This window comes from Lathyrus oleraceus, chromosome 6, assembly GCF_024323335.1.
Source record: "Lathyrus oleraceus cultivar Zhongwan6 chromosome 6, CAAS_Psat_ZW6_1.0, whole genome shotgun sequence".
NCBI lineage: Eukaryota > Viridiplantae > Streptophyta > Magnoliopsida > Fabales > Fabaceae > Lathyrus > Lathyrus oleraceus.
In genome coordinates this window covers 442,523,051-442,548,293 of record NC_066584.1, presented here as the reverse complement: position 1 = coordinate 442,548,293, position 25,243 = coordinate 442,523,051, and the positions used below count along the sequence as shown (strand labels likewise).

The window sequence follows — 25,243 nt, the reverse complement described above, 5'->3', positions numbered from 1 at the left end:
TAACCAACACTTAGAGTGCAATTTGCACAATAATACATTCATCTTTTTTCAGAATTTTCTCTTTTGTCTCACTTTTAATTCTCGGTGTAATGTAAAATCATCTTGCAACAAATGGTGAAGAACAAAAAGTTTGATCAATCAAAAGGATTGATCTTTATTAATATAGATTTATTCTATTAACTTCAGGATTGATGTTTCTCAACCAAAATTATATGGATTATATATTAAAAAGTATTTAATAATGATTTAAATATATTTTTTAATCTTGTATTTTTAACTTCGAATTTCTTATTCATTTTCTACAATTTACAGTATTCTTGGTCGTAGAGTTTTGGATAATATTGCACTGATACGACAATACTTAATTCATGATCTTGAAGTGGAGCAGGTATGCCTAATCTTTATGAAAACAAAATGGCACAGTTCAAAAAAAGTTGGCACTAAACCACTACTATTCCACATCTACAACTACTATAAAAAGTACCAACTCAAACACATTCATAGAAATTAAAAAAAATGGATGAAAAACAAAGGAAGAAACATATTAGAGAACCACCTTCAGTTCCTTTTATATGGGAAACAAAACCAGGCATTCCTATAAAAGATTGGAAACCAATGGTCTCATCAGTTTCTAAGTTACCAAAATCTCCACTCAAACAAATTGCATCCGTTCCTTTTGTTTGGGAGGAAAAGCCTGGAATACCACTCCCTAGTTTCTCACATGTTGATGCTCAACATGAAAGCATAACTAGCTTGGAGTTTGAAGCGTTTAGTTTTGATGCAGATGAATGTTTTAAACTCTCTACGGCTATTATTCCGATGCAGCAAGGTTTGTTTTCGAAGAATACTTGTGACTTGCTCTATACTCCATCTTCTCCGGTCTCTCCAGCTTCATCGGAGACAGATAGTTTAAGTAGTTATGCAACTGGTGTGTCGAGTTTAACTGGTTCGGCTTTTCTGGAATGTCTTTTTCCTTTGTTTCCACCGAAGTCTGGTTTTCTTGAGAAGAATGTTGGTTATACTGAAAAGGGAAGTTCAAGTTCGGTGGAACTAAAGGGTAAAGGTTTTGAGGATGAAGACTATATGTGTGATGTGTCGAGCAAGCAACCGACACTTGGAGAGCTTATTATGATGAGCAGGAGAAGAAGCTGTAGAAGAAAAGCAACTCAAATGAACAAATGGGATCCCCCAAAGGTAACTTTTCACCCTTTGATTTTTGTTTGCGTTTACTCAAAAGGAATTACAATACCAAATTTTGCTATTTTGCATCAACAAAACATGCAGAAAATCACAAGAAAACAAGTTTTTGGATGCTTCTCCATTGTAAGCAGCAGCAATATGATTGAAGGTTTGTTGAAGAGAAAGCACTACCCTAGGCTGAAACTAGTCTAAACAGCAAATTCACAAGATACAGAACCAAGACTGCTGTAGATTTTAAACATTAAAGACTTTCCTTTTATTGAGATTGCAGAATGTTGATTTTACTAGAAATTATTGTGTTGTAGTAAAATGTGTTTTGAAATTTCACAAAATTTCACATGTGTGGAAATGGAACATTTTCCAAAGAAAAATCTTGAATTATGATAGTACATAAACTGTAGAAATACTTAACCTTTTCATATAAATAAGTGCTTCTATCCAAAATCAGTCTATCCAAAAAGTTAAACAAGTGGAATAAACCATTTGAGGATACAATACCTAGGAACAAGTGCTTCTACAATAAGCCATTCTTTCTATTTGCTAAGGTTATATATTTAAGGAAATATCAAAACACAAAAAAGTCTTTACTTTCACCCTTCATCAACTTGTTGTCTATAACATGAGTCACAGTAGGAAGACACCAGGAGTCAAAGGGAATCCTTGGATATAGCATCTCCGAATCGAACAAACCATTGAGCATTAGAAGAACTGTTATCGCGCTGAGGTTGTAGTCCATCCAATTTTCGGTGGTGCTGTCCCTTGTCAACCACGAAAGGAGCATAGTCGAAACTCTTCCCCGTAGCTGCAATGACTTTACTTGGAGGTGCGGGAAGAAGTGAAATAAGTACCCTTGTTACTTCATGCATGGTAGGCCTCTCGGAAGGGTTCTTTTTTGTGCATAGCAAAGCAAGTTGAAAGGTCTTCTTGACATGAGCCAAATCAACGCAGGTAACGGATACCTCAGGATCCACCGCTTCCATTACAGTGTTATTATCAGCCTTGGACAATATCTGAATTCACATTCAACATAAAAATAATCAATAAAGATTTCATAAAATCGACAACTCAAATCAATAATATCAGTTAATATATTCCACATAACAGTTTGATGCACATACCAATTGATGCAAATTGGAATCATTATCCACTGCCTTCTTCCCAGTGAGTAGCTCTAGCAGAACAATGCCAAAGCTATATACATCTGATTTCTCATTCAGCCGAGAAGTTCGTGCATATTCAGGATCAATATAGCCTATAGTTCCAAGGACATAAGTTGAGGCATGAGTTTTTGTGGCTGGGATGCATTTTGCAGTGCCAAAATCAGAAAGGTGAGCCTCGAAGTTTTCATCCAGCAAAATATTTGAAGACTTAATGTCCCTGTGAACAATTCGAGGGTTGCAGTCATGGTGAAGATAAGCAAGTCCTTCAGCAGCTCCAACAGCAATCCTCATCCGTGTTTCCCAATCAAGTTTTACCTTCAGCGGACCTGTCACGATACACAATTTAAGCACCAAAAAGCAGCATTGCTATATCAAAGAGAGAGATATAAACAAATCTAACCTCCTAAAAAAATAAAAGTTTTGTTGCAAGAACACCAAAATTACCATGTAGAAGATCCCAAAGAGAGCCATTTGCCATGTACTCATAAAAAAGGAGATTTGCATAAGGAGTAAGGGCATAGCCATGCAAGACGACAAGATTTCTATGTCTAATGCTGCCTATCGTTACAAGTTCCGTTTCGAATTCCCTTAAATTGTGTGGATGCTGATTGTACAATCGCTTGACTGCAATCGGTCGGGAATTTTTCAACACACACTTGTACACAGTACTAGAGGCACCATAACCTATGATAAATTTCTCACTGAGATTTTCAGTGCTTCTCATTATATCATCCAAAGTGTGTATTGCCAAATCCATATGAAGAACCACAAGCTTGGGAGGCACTGAAGAGACATACAAAATTAAAATATCAAGTAAAGAAAAAAGGCTAGTTCGAAAAATTACAATCCTAGTAGTATTCTATCGGTTATCAAACCTAGGTCGGACATGCTAGATGCTTTCAACAACTGCTTCGACTGGATGGATCTATAGATAGCAATAATAACCATAGCCAGTAACACGATGATACCGAGAGTGAGACATGCAACTGCAACTCTAGAAAATATCTCTGAAAAGAACAATAACAAAATATATTCATTTACTTAAAAACTCGTTCGCAAACAAAATAAACATCGCAAATGGGATTCACTTCAGATACCTCTTGATTTTGGGAGATATGGACGGCATATGGATCCTACCCAATTTCCACATAATAAAGGATTCCCAAAGAAGCTGCAAAATGTCATATTAAAAGTCATCGGCATATAAAAGTTCTTAACATTCATATGAAATTAAAAGACTTCTCTGCACTACCTGTCAGCCGGGAACCGCGTGAAGTTCTTAGAAGATGGAACTACTCCGGTGAAGTTGTTATAAGAAAAGTTCCTTAAAAGTAAAGACACAAAAAGACATTAGGAGGGAACTACTCGGAGAAGCTCGAAACATTACAAAATGAATACTCACATGGAAGAAAGACTGAAACAGTTGGTGAGCTGCTCCGGAATCTTCCCGTGCAGGTCATTGTTGTTCAAAATCCTACCATACAGTTAAAGTAGTCGCATATCAACGACAAGCAAGAGATAAACAAAAAACACAAACTACATACTACATAGCTAAACATACAGAGAGGCAAGGTTCTGCAGCTGTCCAATCTCTGGAGGAATGCTACCCGACAGATTGTTGAAGGACATATCACTAGAGGAAGAATAAATCATTATGAACCAATTAAAACATCTCGGATAGAAAACTAACAGAAGGTTGAATTTCTATCCTGAAGAGCAGAAATTGTCTACAAAACTCACATAATCTGTATGCTTCTGAGATTCCCAAATTCAGCAGACAAGGGACCATCAAGATGGTTCCGACTCAAGTTCCTGTATACATAACATTTAATATTGATCAAATTCAGTAACAAGAAATAAGGAAAAAAAGACGACATGAGTTATTAGAACTTTGATCTTACAAGGTCAAAAGATGCTCTAAAGAACCAACAGATGCTGGGACATGACCGGAAAAATTATTGCTAGATAGGTCCCTGACACATAATATAAAGTTGCATTTTGAATTAATGTTCAGCTTACATCAAAAGTCATAAATCTAGACTCATGTTTTCGTGAACTTACAATGTATCAAGATTTATGATACGGCCTAACTCAACTGGTATAATCCCTTTAAAGTTGTTCGCAGAGAGATTTCTGGAGATCAAACAAATATACTCATGTCACTAAACATGTGAGAAATTTGACAAAGTATAATTAAACAAAAATATATTGAGTTTGTCGTACAAGTAAGTCAAACTCTCGAGGTTGCGAAAGCTCAATGGAATAGAACCGCTTAACTGATTACCATGCACATTACTGCAGAAGATAACCATATGAATTATTAATTTATGAGCCAAGGTAGTTAAAAACAAGAGTTACAACAGATACTACTATATTAAGAATCTTACAACTGATTTAAGGACGTGCAGGAGCTTATGTTATGTGGAATAGATCCATTAAGACGATTATTGGCAAGATTCCTGAAGAGGGTATAAGTCGCAATTTAGCACTAAAAAACTACACTTGATACATGTTATTGAGAGCGAAACTGAAAGTTAAATAACTTACAATTCGAACAGATGTTCAAGCTTCCCAAACTCATTAGGAATTTCACCCACCAGTTGATTATCATTCAATTGCCTAGAAATTCAAGCTTAGTAATTTCATGGTCAAAACAAAGATAACAAGGATATAAATGAAAATCAACTCACAGGTAGCTCAGTTTAGACATATTGCCTAGCTCGGGAGGTATCGATCCAGTAAGCATGTTTCCATGAAGATATCTGCAAAACTAAAGAGCTTAGAAAAGAAACAATTACTATATAAAGTACTAATAACAGTGAAGTGACACACTTACAGTTTGCCGGTGAAAGATAGATTTCCTAATATTGGAGGAATCGGTCCCACTAACAGATTCTCACTCAAATCCCTACAACAATGCCAGGATTCAAAAAAATGCATTATTAAATTGATATGAAACACCAAGTCAAAGATGATCAACAACAATATTTATAAAGATGGAATGATCAGTTAAACTTACAAAATTGCAAGAGCTTGCATCAAACCAATTACTTCCGGTATCTTCCCAGTTAACCTATTTCCTTGAAGCGACCTAGGGATAAATCACAACAATAACTGACCGTTAACTTCTACATTCAATCTATACTAAACAAACAATTAAGTCGGACTCGTGAGTCATTACCATTCACCAAGAAAAGAACTCAATTAAACAAAGAGAATGGTACACAATTACATTAATTAATATTGGAATAACAATTAGTGATGGTACTTACAAAGTAGCTACTTGAAGAAATCCAATGTTATACGGAATCTCCCCCGTAATCTGATTATACGATATGTCACTGAAATTCAATGAGAAGATAGACTAAGAACCAAGATAAAAAAATTCTGAAGAAAAATACTACTATTGAGCATAAAGAATACTTGGCATACAAGATTTCAAAACTTGTACAGTTGCCAATGCTCTCTGGTATAGTACCAGTCAAATTATTGCCTCTGACGTCACTGAAAAGTCATGATTAAACATATCAGAATAACCGATAAAAGCGTAAGTCCAGAAACAAACAGCATCGAACAGAAGAGAGGTCTCAATGTATCCGGGCATGATTACTCACAAATACCATAAACCAGTTAATTGACAAATGTCGGGAGACAAAATTCCAGTCAACATGTTCCCTCGCAACCCACTGCAGCATTGTACAAAATCACATCACAAAAAAAGTCTTTAAAACAACAACAGAAATAACAAGAAACATTCGTGTCGAAACTTTATTTACATAGAGTGGCATAAATAAACCTACAGGTATTGCAATACTTCATTCCAATATAGTAGCCTCGGTATCTCTCCAATGAACTTATTTCTAGCAAGATCACTGAAAACATAACAAAAGAGTGATTAAATGTCAATTCTTATCACACAATGAATGTAGCTGAGTATTCATATAATGACAAAATATGAACTCACATAGTCTTGAGATTTGGAATTTGCGATAAAGTCGAAGGAATAGGACCAGTCAACTGATTATTCTTCAAATTCCTACAGTTACACACCACCACGTAACTCAAATTAGCTCGAATTAAAAATAAAAATAAAAAAAACGGCACAACAAAGTGAACTTATATTATAAATTAAGGCTTACAAAAATTCAAGTAGCTTCAGCTTCGAAACGGAGAAAGGTATATCACCATAGAGCTGATTATCAGATAAATCCCTTCAAATTAACAAAGAAAACTAATTTAATTAGCACCTGTGTCACATTAATCAATAATAATTAATAATAACTTATGACACAAGAAAATAGTCCTACAGATGAACAAGTTCACCGCAGTTCCCAATTTCATCGGGGATTTGACCAGTTAGTTTATTCCCTTGAAGGTCTCTGTCATTACCAAAATACACAGTCATTAGTTAACATACAAATCAACATTATCAAAAATCACGAATTGCAATAAAAGGTGACGACACAACATACATGGATTGCAAGTTTCTTAAATCACCGATTGCTGGCGATATTTCACCACCAAGATTCAAGCATGATAAATTCCTACACAAACAAGACAAAAACATTAGACTTGAACACTTATGAGAGAATAAGACAAACGCTAGGAATAGTCTGAAGGACAAAAGACTCACAGAGAAACCACTGTTAAAGTAAGAGTGACATTATCACAAAAAACTCCACGCCATGAACAAAAGTCGTCATTATGCACATCATCCCAGTCAAGAAGAACGTCAGCAATGTTGTTGAACGAAGACTTCATTGCCATTAATGCTTGTCCTAATGCATTTACCAAATAGTCATAATTCAAACACTGCATAAACTTAGTCACATCCTATTAATTCATCAAAATCTTAAAGCATAGTAGCATATGTATGATAGCAATAATAATAATTATAATAATGCATTATAAGGAATAATAATGCATTGTATATTATTATAAATCAGAATTATGATACTGACATGTGCAGTACTGGAATCGGACACTAAACATAAAAGCATACCAGTCAAAAATAATTTTTTGGGAAAAGTTGAAAATTTTATATGAGAAGCATATTTTATACATTGGTCAAAAAAAAGTACTTGTATTGTTTGGAAGCATGTGAAAAGAAGATAATGAATTGTTTGTGTACTAGCTACTCTCATTTTTTCTACTTAATTAAAAAGCTCTCATTTTGTCTCACTTAAAATATTAATTTTTTCTACTAGCTATCAAAAATATGGGGAATAATATTTACTATACATAAATAAAATTAGTTTAAGTGTTAATTGCATGTAAATTATGGGGAGTAGAAATTAATAGTGTAATTATTGCAACAACATAGGAACACTGCACTGCTCCAACCTCAAAGAACACAACCATTGGAGCCACCACATTCGTCACCTAATATTAATAGCATGTTTCGAAAATTGTTCAACTACTTGAAAGTGGTAATCATAATCAATATTTTAATATGAATATTATATACGTATTATAAATAAGTAATAAATCTAGTTTTGGGGAGAGATAGAATAAATAAATAAATAAAACCTAAAAAATAGTCAATATTAAAAAAAATATAAATAAACAAATAAATAAGAGAAAAAGTTCAACATTAATGGATTAAAATTCTAAAGCACATAACCTCTTTCTAGAGTTATTTCTACTCACGGGAAAAAGCACTTCTTATTCAATCACACGATTAAAAAAACATGCAAACTTGTTTCACCAAATTCAAACAACACATTCCAAAGAAATAGAATCAACTAAATAGAAAATATATTTTAAAAAATTATCACAGGTTCGAAAAAATATGGTAAAACTAAAAAAAAAAGCATCACTGTTTCAATAGTTTCGAATGAAAGTGAACAAAAAGGATAATAGTTAAGTTAACACTGTATCAATCATCTGAGGAAAAAAAACCAACAGTGTAACGTTTTTTAGTAACAAAGAAAACGAAAAGAACCAAAGAAGTTACTACACTTGATAAGAGGAAAAAAACACTAAAACACAAACCTTCTTCAGTGAGTGAAAATGCAAATGGAGAAAGAACCAACATCGTGAGAAACATCAATGTCGTCGTATGAAACATCAGAAACCTCAACTTATGTTGGGAAGCACCATATAGCAAAAGCACGAACCCTTTTTCTTCTACCATTGTTACGAACAAGACAAAACCTCAAGACTGAGTATGAGAAGTTAATGAGAGAAAAAAATGGAGCTGTTGCAGAGGTTGTTACAGAGAGAGAGAGGGAGGGCGCAGGCGTTTGGCGTGAAGTGTAAGGTAAACACAGAAGAGAGAGTTTTATGAAGAGAGAGAAAGAGAAAAGAGAAACGGCGGTGAAGCGACGTTAGATGAGTGTCACTGTTTATACTGGATGTAGCCGCCGTCATTTGTATCGCCGTTTCCCAGTGTTATTTGACAGCTATCGTTTCGATGTCTTTTCTCACGCTCCATTGCTCGCGCGTGATCTGAATATCCTTTTTCCCTATAGCTATAGGGTATAGCCAACGACTCTGATTCGTTTCATGCTTTTATATACGATTAGCACAGTTTTTTATTACGCGCTCTACGAGAGTAGGGTGTTTGGTCTTTCTTGTACAAACACGGAGCTAGGAGCGCGTGTGGTGTAACGCGCGCTAGATAAGGATTAGTGAGTGGATTGTAGGAGAGAGAGTATGGAAATGCTAGTAGTAAATGTTCATTTAGTAGTACTGGTACTAGTATTTAGGAATCTAAATATTTTTTTCTATAGTGTTTTTAAAATCTAATTGGATTATCGATTATCTATAATAACATTATTTCTATTTTAAAAAAAAAAGGTATCTTCACTCTTAAATATTTTGTATGGTATGTTATATAATTTTCGTTCCATTTTGTGTTGGTTTAATTCATATGGTATAATTTAATATGGTATAATTTAAGTGTGTTTGACGTTGGATGATATAATTGCGAGGGTTCATAAGGGATAAGGAGAATATATCGTCACAAATAGTGACCGGATCAAATCGCTCATAAGGGGAGAATATCGTCAGCAACACGTCCACTTGTTCAGGGGAAATGATGTATCTTTGTCAGAGATAATGTAGAAAAAAAGTCAAGAGAATAACACATATCCCCCTAAAAAATAAAGATTCAACTGTCCATTACTATTACTATGGTGGGTGGTTGTTATTTTCGAGAAACCGTGAATCTAAGTCCATAAACCTCTATAACTTGAGGAGGATCGATTCACTATTCATCGAAAATACCTCATTAGTATAAATTGCCACCCTCGTGAACTTGCTCTAACCAAACCGAAAACACCTGTAAAATAGGGGTTTTCACCCTTATGAACTTGCCATAACACTCAAATATATTAAAGCCTCTAGCCACCCTTATCAGCCTAAAAGTGTTATGCATTTGTACTTTTTTAACAAATTCAGTGGTGCCCACCGTAGCGCTCTAGTGAAACTGATTTGGATCACACCTTCCATCATTACCACCATTTTCACCACTTTCTCACGAAAATATCAAAGAAATATCCAAACTTCGCGGTTACCACCATTATCGGTGGTTTCGTTGGTGGAACAAATTTCAACTCCTCCCGAAGAAAATACGACAAGCATGCGTTGGTTGTGAACATTATATCATATGACCTCTCCAAAGCCCCGTTGAGAGGGTCAGGATCGTTTCTTCACACCTTCACACTTCTTCCACCGATCGTTTCTTCAATATTTCGCCACATCCTTCACTCATCTCTTTGTTATTCTGAAATTTTCCTCAACAATGGCAGATCTTGATGGTTTCATTGACAATATTGATCCTGAAAATAACCCACTTTCACCAAACCATAACCGCAACCACACCGATCAACAAAACCATAATCTCCAACCTTAAATAAGCTACCAAACAGATATGTTAGACCCCTTTTTTCATGCACCCATCTGATAACTTAGGACATGTTATCGTTACTCCGACCCTCACTAACCAAAATTATCACACTTGGTCTCGATCCCTCAAAATGTCCCTTCACTCTAAGAACAAATTGGGGTTTATCGATGGCACCCTACTTCGCCCACCTACCACTGAACGCAATTCCATGGCTTGGGATCGATGCAACACCATGGTCATGGCCTGGATAAAAAATTATACCAACCCTGACATCGCTAATAGTATTCAATGGATGGAGACTGCACGAGAAATATGGGATGAACTCAAATAGAGATATCATCAATGCGATATTTTTCAGAATCTCAGGGCTCCAAGAGGAAATTTATGCCATTCTCCAAGGAGATCAGAATATCACATAATACTTCACTATGTTGAAGAAGATGTGGCAAGAACTTTATAACTTTCGCCCTCTTTTTGCTTGTGTTTGTGTTATCCCCTATTCATGTTCTCTGCTCACCACAATCAAAAGCTACAAAGACAACGACCATATAATTCGGTTCTTAAAAGGGCTTAATAAACAATATGCTCCAGTTCGATTACTCTTTACTTACTAAACAAGATAACTCCTCTTTCACTGCCATATTAGTCTACATTGATGATCTTATTGTTGCAGGAAATAACTTAACTGAAATCACAATCATAAAAATTGTTTTGGACAAACATTTCAACATTAAAGACTTGGGGTATCTTAAATATTTCCTCGGTTTGGAAATTTCAAGATCCTTTCAAGGCATTTATTTGTGTCAACCCAAATATTGTTTAGATTTACTACAGGATACGGGTCTCCTTGGAGCTAAACCTACCTCAACACCAATGGACCCCACTATCAATCTATATGTTGATCCAACTAATCTCCTCCTGGATGATACGCAATTCAGAAGACTAATAGGTAAACTAATTTACTTAACACATTCACGCCTTGATATATGTTTTTTGTGCAAATTAAGTTTGTTCCTTGCAGCTCCAACAATAACACACTTCAACGTAACTTTATGGATTGTTCGCTACCTGAAAAATTCACCTACAACAGGTCTGTTTTTCAAAAAATCTTCCAACCTTACACTTAATGGTTTCACAGATACAGACTGAGGTTCTTGCAAAATCACACGAAGATCAACAACGGGTTTTTGTTTCTATTTGGGCTCTTCTTTAATAAGCTGGAAATCCAAAAATTAGTCGGTCGTCTCTCACTCTTTGTAAGAACGGAATACCACGCACTCGCCAACACATCTTGTGAAGCTCAATGGATACACCACCTACTCCAAGACTTCTCCTTCTTAAATCCTCGACCAGTCACCATTTTGTATGATAATCAAAGTTCCATATACATTGCCAACGAAAGCACAAAACATACCGAGATGGATTATCATCTCGTGCGTGACAAAGTACACGACCAAACTGTTCAACTTTAACCAATCTCCTCGAAAGACCAAGTCATTGACATCTTTACGAAATCACTTCATCCGGGTCCTTTATCCATTTTGGTTTCCAAATTGGACCTTCTTTCAATACACTCAAGTTTGAATAGGGTGTTAAACTATAAGTTTGTTATTTAATTTAGATTATATTTGTTTTGCTTGACCAAGTCATAACCATGATTTTAGCACTAGTTTGCTCTTAATCATGTATATAAAGAGGTGCACAGTTTCATTTTGGATTAATGAGAATTATATTTTCCTTTCATTCAATTTTGTTGTGATGACAATTGTACACGACTTAACAATTGGAGAAATATGTGTGTTCCAAAGTCTAACAACGAAGAATGGAGGCAACATCTACTTTTGTGGAAACCATAAAGGTAAGATGACTAATTATATACTATAGATAACAATTCCCTTCCTTCCATTAATAATATATTATTAGAAGAAGAACTTATGCATAATCTACTGAGCAAAAGAAAATTAAGTTGTTTAGAAATTATACTAAGTTATGTGTTGGAAAATAAAGTGCAAAACGTAGAATGACACACACATTTATCTCGGTTCTCCTTGTCAACTTAAGTGTACATGCAGTCCCTCTATCTAATTAAAGAATTTCCCACTATGATCAAATATCATTTACAAGTCTTACAACAAGCACTCTAAAGAACACATATCTTCGGCCAAGAAAGCACATCAATTCCATGTTTACACAACAAACACCAAATACTATGGTGGACTTTGAATCATCCTGACTCAAAGAACTTTTTTCACGATCACCAAACACTATGATGATCTTCACCGAACATTACGGTGAAATAAGTAACACTCAATTTATAGAGAAATGAAGAACTTATGAGGTTGTACAATTATAAGATCCAAACTATGATTATTAATTCTTATTAATATCACCTTTCAATTGAATATCACTTAAATTCTCATAGTGTTAATGTTTAGAAACTTGCAATGGTTTTTGAAAATTCACAAAGTTCTAAACACTTTTGAAAATTGAGGATCGCGTGAAACTGATATGTTGTTTCATGTAAATGTGATTTTTAAAGTTGTTAATATTGTTAATTAGTTTTTTGTTGCAAAACAACGTTTATACACACATAGAAACCTCTATGAAATAAGACAACACTTTTGAAAGGATCTGTGAACCATTATACACATTTTTTGATGCATTGATACATGAAAAAATGCATTTGTTCAGGTGGTAACCAATTACACAATCGTGGTAGTCGATTGCATGAAGCATTTGTTTGAAAAATTTGAAATTTTCAAAATGGTAACCAAATTGCATCTTTTTGGTAAGCGATTGTAGGCCTGTTTTTTTAAAATCATTTTAAAGGCCTTACTTCAATGGTTTTAGTGCTTTTACTTTGAAAACATGTTAGCTTATATTTGAGTGACATTTAATGAGTTTTTAAGGGATATAAGAGATGGATCATTATGTTTTAATTATTAAGACATTTAACCTAAACTTTAAATATCTTTATCAATTGCCTTTCATCAATCATTGTCTTTATCTTTATCTTCTTTTGTTCACATTGATGTCTTTATCTTTTTCTTTTTATATTGATGTATTTGTCTTCATCAAAACCCTAGCCAATATCACTAAGAGTCTCTTCTTCACAATATCTCCTTTTTTATGATGACAAACATCCTTTTAAATTTCTTGGTCATCAACGAGTTGCTTTAATATTTCTAAATCTTGTAATTTATGCAGCAACTAGAAACTCCCTTTTATCTTGTATGTCTCCCCTTATCTTTTGCAATTTGAGAATTTTTCATCCTGAAAATATCACGAACGCAATTAGAAAAAATCCACCATACAATTTTCCCCGTTTTGACATCGTAAAAAATCCTCTTGGGTTTAGTTATTTCTCAACCCATGCATATTTACCACTAGGTACACCAAATTTTCTAATGAAGCGCGTTTTAGAGGTATGACGTATGATATTACGATAAAAGCAAGTATGTGTTATGTTAGGAATTTTATTTTTATGATAACATAAGTAATTCTTATTATATGTCTTTATAGGTTGTATATTATGACATATTTTTCTGGAATGGACATTGTTATAAGTATTGCTAGATTTATTAAAGATAGTATTTTTTATTTGATTTGAATTTTCAAAATGAGAATATCCTAATGCAATTCTATCTTTACCATATCTTTAATTACTTAAAATGATATACATTCCATCTTTTTCCTTTTCATAATTGCATATAACTTGATTTATTTCAATAATTTTAGATTCAAGAGATGCACATTTATTATATGTTGAACAAAAAACTTAAATGTCTAATTTAGATTTTTCTATCTTATCTTGCATGTTTTTAGATTTACTTTCTATTGATTAAATTATTTTCGTTTGTTTAACACATGATCTATAAAGCTTTAGACATTCATCATGCAGATTATTAAAAGTATCTTGAAATTCATTGTAAGAAGGTTTATCACTTGTGCAAAAATTAATAACCTCATCAGAGTGATATGAAATTGGGGGTGAGTCTATATTGTGTGGGATTTGGCTTTTTCCCCAAAAGAATTATTAAGAGTCCCACATCGGATAATATATGGCATGAACATGTGTTTATAAGTGGGGGCAGTCCTCATTCTACCAACCGGTTTTGTAGGGTTGAGTTAGGTCCAATCACACATTCTTAACATGGTATCAGAGCCTCGTTTAAGATCCAGTGGGTCATGTCTAGTCCTGGGCATGAGAGACTGTGTTAAAAGTCCCACATCAAACAATATATGGCCTGAACATGTGTTTATAAGTGGGGGCAATTCTCTCTCTACGAACCAGTTTTGTAGGGTTGAGTTAGGTCCAATCACACATTCTTAACAAGATTGATAAACATTGTTATTATATTATATTTTTAAAAAATTTAATTAATTTTTTTTGTCATTTTCAAAATATAAATTAATTCCACTAATTACAAAGAGCACAATATATTACATTTTTGTAAGCTAAACATTACCATAATTTTTTATATTATTATTGTCGTTTAAAAAAATAATAAAAAACTTTTTATTAGGCATATTTGGTTTTTTAACATTCCGCAATCAACTTCTAGTCAACCAACCATTCCCACACCACAACCCATCGACAGCCAACCTATTCTCCCCATCCTTTACCCTATAAGAAAATCTACCCGAATCTAAAACCCCTCGACATATCTCCAAGTTTCCATTGTGCTCTTCTTCGAGACTCCTCCAACACTCATTCCATCAACGCAGGTAGTACTTATTATCCTTTATCTCAATATTTATCCTATCATAGTTTATCTTCTATTTATAAACTATTTACTTTAACTTTATCTAATTTTGTTGAGACTACTTCCAATAACACTACTATTGTTGATCCACATTGGAAAGAAGCGATAAAATCATAATTAAAGGCTCTAACTGATAACAATATTCAGCATCTCACCCCTCTCTCTCTACCAAAAAGGCTATAGTATATAAGTGGATATTTAGACTCAAATTTCACTATAATGAGAACATAAAAAGGTACAAGGCCCCCCTTGTTGCAAAAGGCTTCCCTCAAACTGAGGGCCTTGATTATCATGAAACCTTTAGTTCTGTTATTAAAATGACAATTATTCGAACCCTTATATCTATAGCCGCCACTCAACAATGGCATTTTCAACAATTAGACATCAACAAAACCTTTCTCCATGGGGATTTATATTATAAGGTGTACATGAAACCCCCTCTTGGGCTCATCATTCCTTCTAAGAACCTTGCATGTAAGACGAATAAGTCTATATATGACCTTAAACAAGCTAGTAGACACTGGAACAAAAAATTAACCACTATTATTATTAGTTTAGGCTTTTCTCAATCCAAAGCCAATTACTCTTTATTTGCTAAACAAGATAACTCCTCTTTCACTGCCATATTAGTTTATGTTGATGATCTTACTATTATAGGAAATATAACCGAAATCACAATCATAAAAACTATTTTGGACAAACATTTCAATATTAAAGACTTGGGGTATCTTAAATATTTCCCCAGTTTGGAAATTGCAAGATCCTTCAAGGGTATTTCTTTGTGACAATGCAAATACTGTTTAGATTTACTGCAGGATACAGGTCTCGTTGGAGCTAAACTAGATTCCACACTAATGGATCCCACAGTCGATCTACATGTTGAGCCAACTAATCTCCTCTTGGATGATACGCAATTCAAGAGACTAATAAGTAAATTAATTTATTTAACACATTCACGCTATGATATATGTTTTTATGTGTGCAGATTAAGTATGTTCCTTGTAGCTACAACAACACACTTCAACATAACTTTATGGATTGTTTGTTACCTGAAAAATTAACCTAAACATACCAGTTTTTCAAAAAATCTTCCAGCCTTACACTTACTGGTTTCACGGATGCAGACTGGGGTTCTTACAAAATCACACGCAGATCAGCAACAGGTTTTTGTTTCTATTCGGGCTCTTCTTTAATAAGATGGAAATCCAAAAAGTAGTTGACAGTCTCTCACTATTCGTAAGAAGCAGAATACCATACACTCGCCAACATATCTTGTGAAGCTCATTGGATACTCCACCTGCTCCGAGACTTCTCTGTCCTACATCCTCGACCAGTCACCATTTTTTTTATAATCAAAGTGTCATCTACATTGCCAACAATCCGGTCTTCCACGAAAGCATAAAATATATCGAGATGGATTATCATCTCGTGCATGACAAAGTACATGACCAAACTGTTCACCTTCAACCAATCTCCTTAAAAGACCAAGTCGCCGACATCTTTACAAAATCACTTCATCTGGATCCTTTATCCACTTTGGTTTCCAAATTGAACCTTATTACAATACACTTCAGTTTTAAGGGGTTGTTAAACTATAAGTTTATTATTTAATTTTGTTTATATTTTTTTTGCTTGACCAAGTTATAACCATGATTTTAGAATTACTTTGTTCTTAATCATGTATATAAAGAGGTGCACAGTTTCATTTTGGATTAATGAGAATTATACTTTCCTTTCTTTCCTCTCATTCAATTTTGTTGTGATGACAGTTATACACGACATAACAATTTGATAAATATGTGTGTTCCAAAGTCTAACAACGAAGAATTAAGGCAACATCTACTTTTGTGGAAACCATAAAAGTAATATTCCTAACTATAATACTATAGATAACAACTCTCTTCCTTCAATTCATAATATATTGTTAGAAGAAGAACTTATGCATAATCTACTGAGCAAGAGAAAATTAAGCGATAATGGATATGATGTGGTTTTCAATCCAAAGTATTATAAGACAATTAGTCAAAAGAAGGGTATGTCCTCTTTAGTCGGTCAAGGAAAAACAACATTTACAAAATTAATGTGTCTACTTGATACGTTACGAGCATAACTGAGGATAAACAATCATCATGTAAATTGATAATTAGTTTTAGGTGTTTTTAGTAGTAATATTGAAGAAATGCATGAATTTGGAGTTAAATTTAGAGATATGTGAGTAGAGACATAAAGTTGTCAAAATATGATAAAAATAGAAAAAGGTTGGAAAAAAAATCCTCAAGGTACTGAAAAAATCATGCCACGATGCAGACAAATCATGGCACGATCCTGGAAAAAAGTGGTCAGTTGTGTAACAATGTAGGAAGATAGTGGCGTGATCCTGGTGAAAAGTTTTGAATTGGCGTAATTTCTGATGTGCTCGACCTACTTTAAATGGCACTTTTCACAATATTGAGGTGGTTGGCAAAGTTTTAGAGCATTGTAATGGATGCAAGGATTCAAGGAGCTATGGTGAAGGTTTTTCTCCATCGAATACCAATTTCCACCTCCAATTTTATGTATTATTCTTATAAAATTTATGTTATGAATAATCTAGTTATGAGTAGCTAGGTTTCTCTATATTAGGTCTTTTGAGATGATACTAATTTTACCAGCTTAAACCATATGATTAACTATGTACTATTTTATTAATCTGAGACTCTAGTATTATTCAATTAAGTTTGTTCATAATGATTTTTGTATGTTAACGAATATACAAATTGAACTTAGGTTATGAATGAATGTTGACCCTAGCTTTTAAAACCAGGCATAATTTAAATGATCAGAATTAGTAATTACTTTAGGAATCGAGAACTATAATTATGTGATTTAGGAAATAAAGCACATTAGAGTATGTTTTTATTTTAAATTCACTTAAGGAATTAGAGAGTTTTTATTAAAAGAAAGTGTTATACACCAAGGAATTGAGTTTAACAATTAGGTTATCCCATCACGTAAGTATTAGATGCAACCAAAAAGGGGTGAATTAGGTTTGTCAGATTATTCCGAGTTTATGCACTAATTTATGAAACTAATATTTTGACGAAAGCGAGTTTATGATTGTTTAACTTTATTGTGAAAATGATGTCGGGATTACAAAGTATAATTTGTTTCTTGATCGGTAAGAAACCCACAAGGGTATAAAAGAAGAAAACAATAAGAACACAATGAAATTGATTATAAACTTATATTCTTTACTTTCTCTTTGAAACAAGATTACAAGTGTTATATAATAGAAAAAAATATATCTCCCTAATTAGGATTTATGTTATGCAATGATGAGAGACTAGTAAGCTATTTATAAGAAACTAACATACTAAACTAATGGGATTTTACACACGGGCTCATTACACAAGCTAACTTAGAGAATAAACTAACTTAAACAATTGGGCATGATAAACATGCACAATTTGACATGCTAACAATCCTAGCATACATCTACTACAACATGTGAACAGACTTCGACGACATGCTAAGGTCCTGTCGAATTGTCGAACCAATAAGCTATCCTTCGACCATATTAGAGTTTGATCCAATATCTCACAAATCTCCACCTTGGATCAAACTCTATAACATCATAGGAATAAACCAGCTTTCTTCATGCAACTTTATTAACTGCATAGTCAATTTTTCTTTATCCTTTAACACAACGTTCATGGTTGCGGTTCCCTTCAACGCTTCTGAACAACCCTACTGAATCGGTAGAGCTTTCATCTTCAAGCACCACATGCCAAAATCGTTCACTCTGGTGAACTTTTTAATCTCATACTTTGTTGACAGCATCTTCTATATGCTCACCGCTCCAATTTGTTGTGAAAACAATATCGAAATTACAAAGTATATTTGGTTTCTTGATCGGTAAGAAACCCACAAGGGTAGAAAAGAATAAAACAATAAGGACACAATAAATTGGTTATAAACTACTATTTTTTACTTTCTCTTTGAAACAAGATTGCAAGTATTACAAAATAGCAAATAACCTCTCTCACCTTAATTATGATTTGTGTTATGCAATGATGAGAGACTAGTATGCTATTATAAGAAAACTAACATATTAAACTAATAGACTTTTACACACAGGATCATTACACAAGTTAACTTAAATAATCGGGCATAACAAACATGCCTAATTCGACATGCTAACAATCATAGCATACTTCGACTACAACATGTGAACAGACTTTGATGACATGCTAAGGTCCTGTCGAATTGTCGAACCAAGAAGCTACCTTTCAATCATACTAGAATTCGATCCAATATCTCACAAACTTGTTCAAAAATTGTACTAAAGTTATGTGTTGGAAAATAAAGTGAAAAATGTAGAATAAGACATATATTTATCTCGGTTCCCCTTGTCAACTTAAGTGTATATCCAATCCCTCTATCTCATTAAAGAATTTCCCATTATGATCAAATGTTAGTTATAAGTATTACAACAAGCACTCTAAAGAACACATATTTCCAGCCAAGAAAGCACATCAGTTCCTTGTATACATACCAAACACCAAATACCAAACACTATGGTGGACAATCACCAAACACTATAATGATCTTCACCAAACACTACGGTGAAATAAGTATCACTTAATTTACAGAGAAATGAAGAACTTATGTAGGTTGTACAATAATAAGATCCAAACTATGATTATTGATTCTTATAATATCACATTTCAATTGAATACCATTTAAATGCTCACAAAGTGTTAATATTTAGAAACTTGCAATGGTTTTTGAAAGTTCACAAAGTTTTAAACACTTTGAAAAATGAGGATCGTATGAAAGTGATATGTTGGTTCATGTAAATGTAATTTTAAAGTTGTTAATATTGTTAATTAGTTTTCTGTTGCAAAACAATGTTTATACACACATAGAAACCTCTGTGAAACAAGACAACACTTTTGAAATGAACCGTTAATCATTACACACCTTTTTGGATGCACTGATACATGAAAAAATACATTTGTTCAAATGGTAATCAATTATACAACCGTGATAATAGATTTCCTGATGCATTTGTTTGAAAATTTTGAAAATTTTGAAAATTTCAAAATGGTAATCAATTGCATATTTTTGGTAATCGATTGTAGGCATGTTTTTTTTGAAAAATCATTTTAAAGGCCTTGCTTCAATGGTTCCAGTGCTTTTACTTTGAAAACATGTTAGCTAATATTTGAGTAATAGTTTATGAGCATTTAAGTGATATAAGAGATGAATTATTATGTTTTAATTATCGAGACATTTAACTTAAACTTTAAAGATCTTTACAAATTGCCTTTGATCAATCATTGTCTTCACCTTTATCTTCTTTTGTTCATATTTATGTCTTTATCTTTTTATTCTTTTGTTGATGTATTTGTCTTCATCAAAATCCTAGGCAAGATCAATAAGAGTCTATTCTTCACAACATCTCCCTTTTTTATGATGACAAACATCCTTTTAAATTTCTTGGTGATCAACGAGTTGCTTTAATATTTCTAAATCTTGTAATTTGTGCAGCAACTAAAAACTCCATTTATCTTGTATGTCTCCCCTTATCTTTTGCAAATTTCATCCTGAAAATATCACGAACGCAATAAGAAAAAATCCACCATACCATTTTCCCCATTTTGACATCATCAAAAATAATAAAGAGTGGAATAACCAGTGGAAAATAATGGAGAGGGAAATAATGCAATCCATATGAATAAAAAATTAATCCATGAGATAAAGTTACACATTTTGCTTGGAAACCAATTAAGGATATGACAATTATAACATCAATCAAACCAATATATTTTGAATGATAAACTCTTATTCACAATGTTGATTGAAATATCTTAAATTTTTGAAATATTTTAAAATCCATACAGAACCTTACCAATACTTACTTGTTTTTATGTGTTTTGAACAATCAATTTTTGTATGACATTGTTAGAGTATGGTTTTCAAGTACACATACAAAAGAAAATCAATAATTATATCTAGGTACCTAATAGTATGTGGGTCCTTTTTGGTTTGTTTAGTATTTCAATCCATACATATTTACCACTAGGTACATCAAGTTTTTTAATGAAACATGTTTTAGAGGTATGACCTATCATATTACGATAAAAGTAAGTATGTGTCATGTTAGGGATTTTCTTTTTATGATAACATAAGTAATTCATATTATATGTCTTTCTAGGTTGTATGTTATGACATACTTTTCTAGAATGAACATTGTTATAAGTATTGCTAGATTTGAGAAAAATAATATTTTTTATTTGATTTGAATTTTCAAAATGAGAATATCCTAATGCAATTCTATCTTTACCATATCTTTAATTACTTAAAACGCTATACAATCCATCTTTTCCCTCGTCATAATTGCATATAACTTGATTTATTTCAACAATTTTAGATTCAAGAGATGCACATTTACTACATGTTGAACAACTAACTGAAATGTCCAATTAAGATTTATCTATCTCATCTTGCATATTTTTAGATTTACTTTCTAAAGATTAAATTATTTTCTTTTGTTTAACACCTGATCTATAAAGCTTTAGACATTCATCATTTAGATCCTTAAAAGTATCTTATAAATCATCATAAGAAGGTTTATCACTTTGAGCAAAAATTACTAACCTCTTAGTCATCAGAGTGATATGAAACCAGGGGTGGATCTGTATTGTGTGGGATTGGGCTCTTGCCCCCACAAGAATGATAAACATTGTTATTATATTATATCTTTTAAAAATTTAATTAATTTTTTTGTCAATTTCAAAATATAAGATTACTTCCACCAATTACAAAGAGCACAATATATTACATTTTTTGAGCTACACACTACCATAATTTTTAATATTATTATTGTCGTTTAAAAAATAATAAAAAATCTTTTTATTAGACATATATTATTTTTTTTATAAATGCAATTGATTATTAATTCTAAATTATCTTCGTAGATATAGTTGAGAAATCTCAATTAAGTGTTAAATATTTTATCTATTTTTTAATATGTTAAAAATTTAAAAATATTTTATTTGAACTCATATTAAATAGAAAACTTGATTAACATCGTAGGTAGGATTGCTAAAATTTATATCATTGAAATTTTTTATTTGAAAAGTTTCTTATTGATATCTCAAACAATGATAAAATATCATGCTTTCATCCTAAATTTTAAAATGATATTTATATTTGCAAAAAAAAATCTATCGTTAATTAAGAGAGTGAAATTATTTTCAATAAAAAAATAGAATTTTTTTGAAGATTTATCTTCGACTACTATGAAAGTTTGTGATTAATTGAATTACATATATAAAAAAAATGTATTTTATTTACATACAAAAGGAGATATTATATTTTTTTACAAAATGATATTATGTTTTTTTTTATAATATACAATAATTTATTCACAAATTTAAAAAATGTATTAAACTATTGTAACTTGTAGAAGTTTTATTTTTTATTTTTTATTTTTGTCCCCATCTAAAAAATATTGTGGACCCGCCATTGTATGAAACCATCAGAGATATATGTGTTTGTTCTTCATTTTCAGGATTAAAGTTTGTGCTAAGCATAAAAAAAATTTAAAGATTGTGCTAACATCATTGTCTTCCCAAAACAATATATGTTCTTCTTGACTTTCTATCCTTCTTGTGTTTTAATCCATCATTATTTTGGAGAAAATGACAATTACTCTTAATATGTCCTTGTTTTCTGGATTCAAAGCAAGTGAATTTTTGTCTTGAAGTTGATGCTTCATCCTTCTTTCATTTACCAAATTTTATTGTCTTGTATCTCTTCAAGAATTTTCCTAACTTTTTGACGAGAACTTTTATATCTTCATCATCATCTTCACTATCAGATTTAGATTCTTCTTTATCATGATTTTATTCATCATAATCTTTGGCTTTAGTCTTTAATTCAAGGGATTTTACTTTATGTTCACGTCTTTCATGCTTTTCTAATCGACCAAGTTCAATTTCATGTTCCTGTAATTTTCCAAATAATGTAGCAAGTTCATTTTTGATAAACTCTTATTTTCTGAAATGATTGTCGTCTTTGATTTCCATGCTCTTGTTAATGATCTAATAACCTTCAAAATTAAAACATTTATAGTAAAATCTTTTCCAAGAACAGTTAAATGATTTGTTAAGTGGGTGAATCTTTTTTGTATATCTAGACTTCTCTCTAAATAACATTTAATCGTACTCTTGGGAAAAAGTGTTTAATCTAGATCTTTTAACTTCTTATGCTCCTTCATGTGTTATTTCTAAGGTATCCCATATTTCTTTAATTGCTTTACAATTTGATACTCTAACGAATTCATCCACTCCTAAGGCTAAAGATAGAATATTTTTTGCCCTTTTGTCATACTGGATTTTCTTTTTATTATATTCATTCCATGCATCTTTAGGAATAAATTATTATACACCATCAACAATAGTAGTAGGTATGATGGGTAATTCTTCAACTACATTCTAAACTTCTACACCTTGAGATTCAATGAACATTTGCATTGGTATTTTCCAAAAATCATAACATTCACTAATGAAGTATAGTGATCTATTTATACTAGAGCCTTCTCCTAAAAATGGTTTGGTGGAAGTCATGTATCTCATATCTATGAGAAATTTACCAAACTCTTTATCAAATGCTAATTATAAGTAATATATGCAACCTAAAAGGGGTTGAATTAGGTTTGCCATATTTTTCTAAGTTTACACACTAATTTCTAAAACTAATATTTTGTCAGAAGCGAGTTTATGATTGTTTAACTTGTTCATAAATTATACTAAGTTATGTGGTGAAAAATAAAGTGTGAAATGTAAAATAATAGACATTTATCTTGGTTCACCTTACCAACTGAAGGGTACATCAAATCCTTATATCTCCTTAGAGAATTTTCCATTATGATCAAATGCTCTTTACAAGTCTTACATTGAGCACTCTAAAGAACACATATCTCAAACCAATAAGCACATCACTTCCTTATTTACAAAACAAACACCAAATACTATGTTGGACTTTGAATCACCCTGACTCAAATAACTTTTTCCACAATCACCAAACATTAGGACGATTTTCACCAAACACTATGGTGAAATAAGTAACACTCAATTCGTAGAGAAATGAATAACTTATGTAGGTTATACAATAATCATATCCAACCATGACTATTGATCCTTATCAATATGACCTTTCAATTAAATGCCACTTAAATGCTCAAAAAGTGTTAATGTTTATAAACTTGTTCTGGTTTTTAAAAGTTCATAAAGTCTCAAACACTTTGAAAAATGAGGATCGCATGAATGCGATATGTTGATTCTTGTAGATTTAATATTTGAAGTTGTTCACGTTGTTAATTAATTTTCTATTATAAAATAGTATTTACACACATATAGAAGCCTCCATGAAACATGGAAACCCTTTGGAAAGGGACCATGAACTATTACACACCTTTTAGGATGCATTGATACATGAAAAAATGCATTTCTTCAGGTGGTAATGGATTACACTACTGTGGTAATCGATTACCTAATGCTTCCGTTTAAAAAAATATAAATTTGTAAAGTGGTAATCGATTACAACTTTTTAGTAATCGATTACAAGCCTTACTTCAATGGTTTCGATGCTTTTACTTCGAAAAGACGTTAGCTTATATTTGAGTGATATTTTTTTAGCTTTTAAGTGATATACGAGATGAATCGTGATATTTTAAAGATTAAGACATTTAACCTAAATTTTAAAGATCTTTGTCAATTGTCTTTGATCAATCATTAACTTCATCTTTAATCTTTTTTTTACATTGATGTATTTATCCTTTTCTTATTTTATTGATGTATTTGTCTTCACCAAAACCCTAACCAAGGTCAATGAGAGACTCTTCTTCAAACATTATGCTACTACAAGATCATCTTAAGAGCACAAAGGCAATCAACAAACAATGATAATTAACAGATTTGAGGAATAACCCATCACTTTAATCTTTGATCAATTTTAATTTGTTTTACTTTCTTTTATGTTAAAACAACTTTTACGAAAAACCCTTCCATTAATAATTTTAGTACTATAGCACCGTAATGTTGAAATTACACAATTCCTGCATATATGAACTTATAACTTTATTATCTGACGGCATTTTAATTCACTTGCTAAAATAATTCATCAAGTTTTTGGCGTTGTTGTTGTGGATTGTTGATTACTTTCAACAAGGCAATTAGTTTGTATTTTTTATTTAGTTTTATTTCTAATTGATTCAT

General features: G+C 32.2%; 2 protein-coding genes across 2 annotated transcripts; one reads left to right on the top strand and one right to left on the bottom strand.

Annotated features, from left to right (window-relative positions):
• The first annotated feature begins 516 nt into the window (after nucleotides 1-516).
• On the top strand, nucleotides 517-1,624 carry LOC127093099 (uncharacterized). The gene is made up of 2 exons (XM_051031998.1): nucleotides 517-1,194; nucleotides 1,285-1,624. Exons 1-2 carry the CDS (start codon nucleotides 517-519, stop codon nucleotides 1,390-1,392), a joined length of 786 nt encoding a protein of 261 aa, XP_050887955.1. The 3' UTR covers nucleotides 1,393-1,624.
• Nucleotides 1,599-8,842, bottom strand: LOC127093098 (LRR receptor-like serine/threonine-protein kinase ERL1). The gene is made up of 27 exons (XM_051031997.1): nucleotides 8,355-8,842; nucleotides 6,994-7,138; nucleotides 6,833-6,904; nucleotides 6,668-6,739; nucleotides 6,500-6,571; nucleotides 6,325-6,396; nucleotides 6,161-6,232; nucleotides 5,975-6,046; nucleotides 5,793-5,864; nucleotides 5,633-5,701; nucleotides 5,380-5,451; nucleotides 5,197-5,268; nucleotides 5,051-5,122; nucleotides 4,908-4,979; nucleotides 4,748-4,819; nucleotides 4,584-4,655; nucleotides 4,422-4,493; nucleotides 4,262-4,333; nucleotides 4,101-4,172; nucleotides 3,922-3,993; nucleotides 3,763-3,834; nucleotides 3,613-3,684; nucleotides 3,458-3,531; nucleotides 3,236-3,367; nucleotides 2,805-3,143; nucleotides 2,319-2,686; nucleotides 1,599-2,210 (listed from the first exon to the last, which is right to left on the bottom strand). Exons 1-27 carry the CDS (start codon nucleotides 8,494-8,496, stop codon nucleotides 1,848-1,850), a joined length of 3,000 nt encoding a protein of 999 aa, XP_050887954.1. The 5' UTR covers nucleotides 8,497-8,842; the 3' UTR covers nucleotides 1,599-1,847.
• Between the last annotated feature and the right edge of the window lie 16,401 nt (nucleotides 8,843-25,243).

Coding starts and splice junctions, on each gene's coding strand:
- LOC127093098 (XM_051031997.1), bottom strand. CDS start 8,496: ATGGTAGAAGAAAAAGGGTTCGTGCTTTTGCTATATGGTGCTTCCCAA. Junction 5,865..5,974: donor TTAACTGGTTTATGGTATTT/GTGAGTAATCAT, acceptor ATGACTTTTCAG/TGACGTCAGAGGCAATAATT. Junction 4,980..5,050: donor ATGTCTAAACTGAGCTACCT/GTGAGTTGATTT, acceptor TTGAATTTCTAG/GCAATTGAATGATAATCAAC.
- LOC127093099 (XM_051031998.1), top strand. CDS start 517: ATGGATGAAAAACAAAGGAAGAAACATATTAGAGAACCACCTTCAGTT. Junction 1,195..1,284: donor ACAAATGGGATCCCCCAAAG/GTAACTTTTCAC, acceptor CAAAACATGCAG/AAAATCACAAGAAAACAAGT.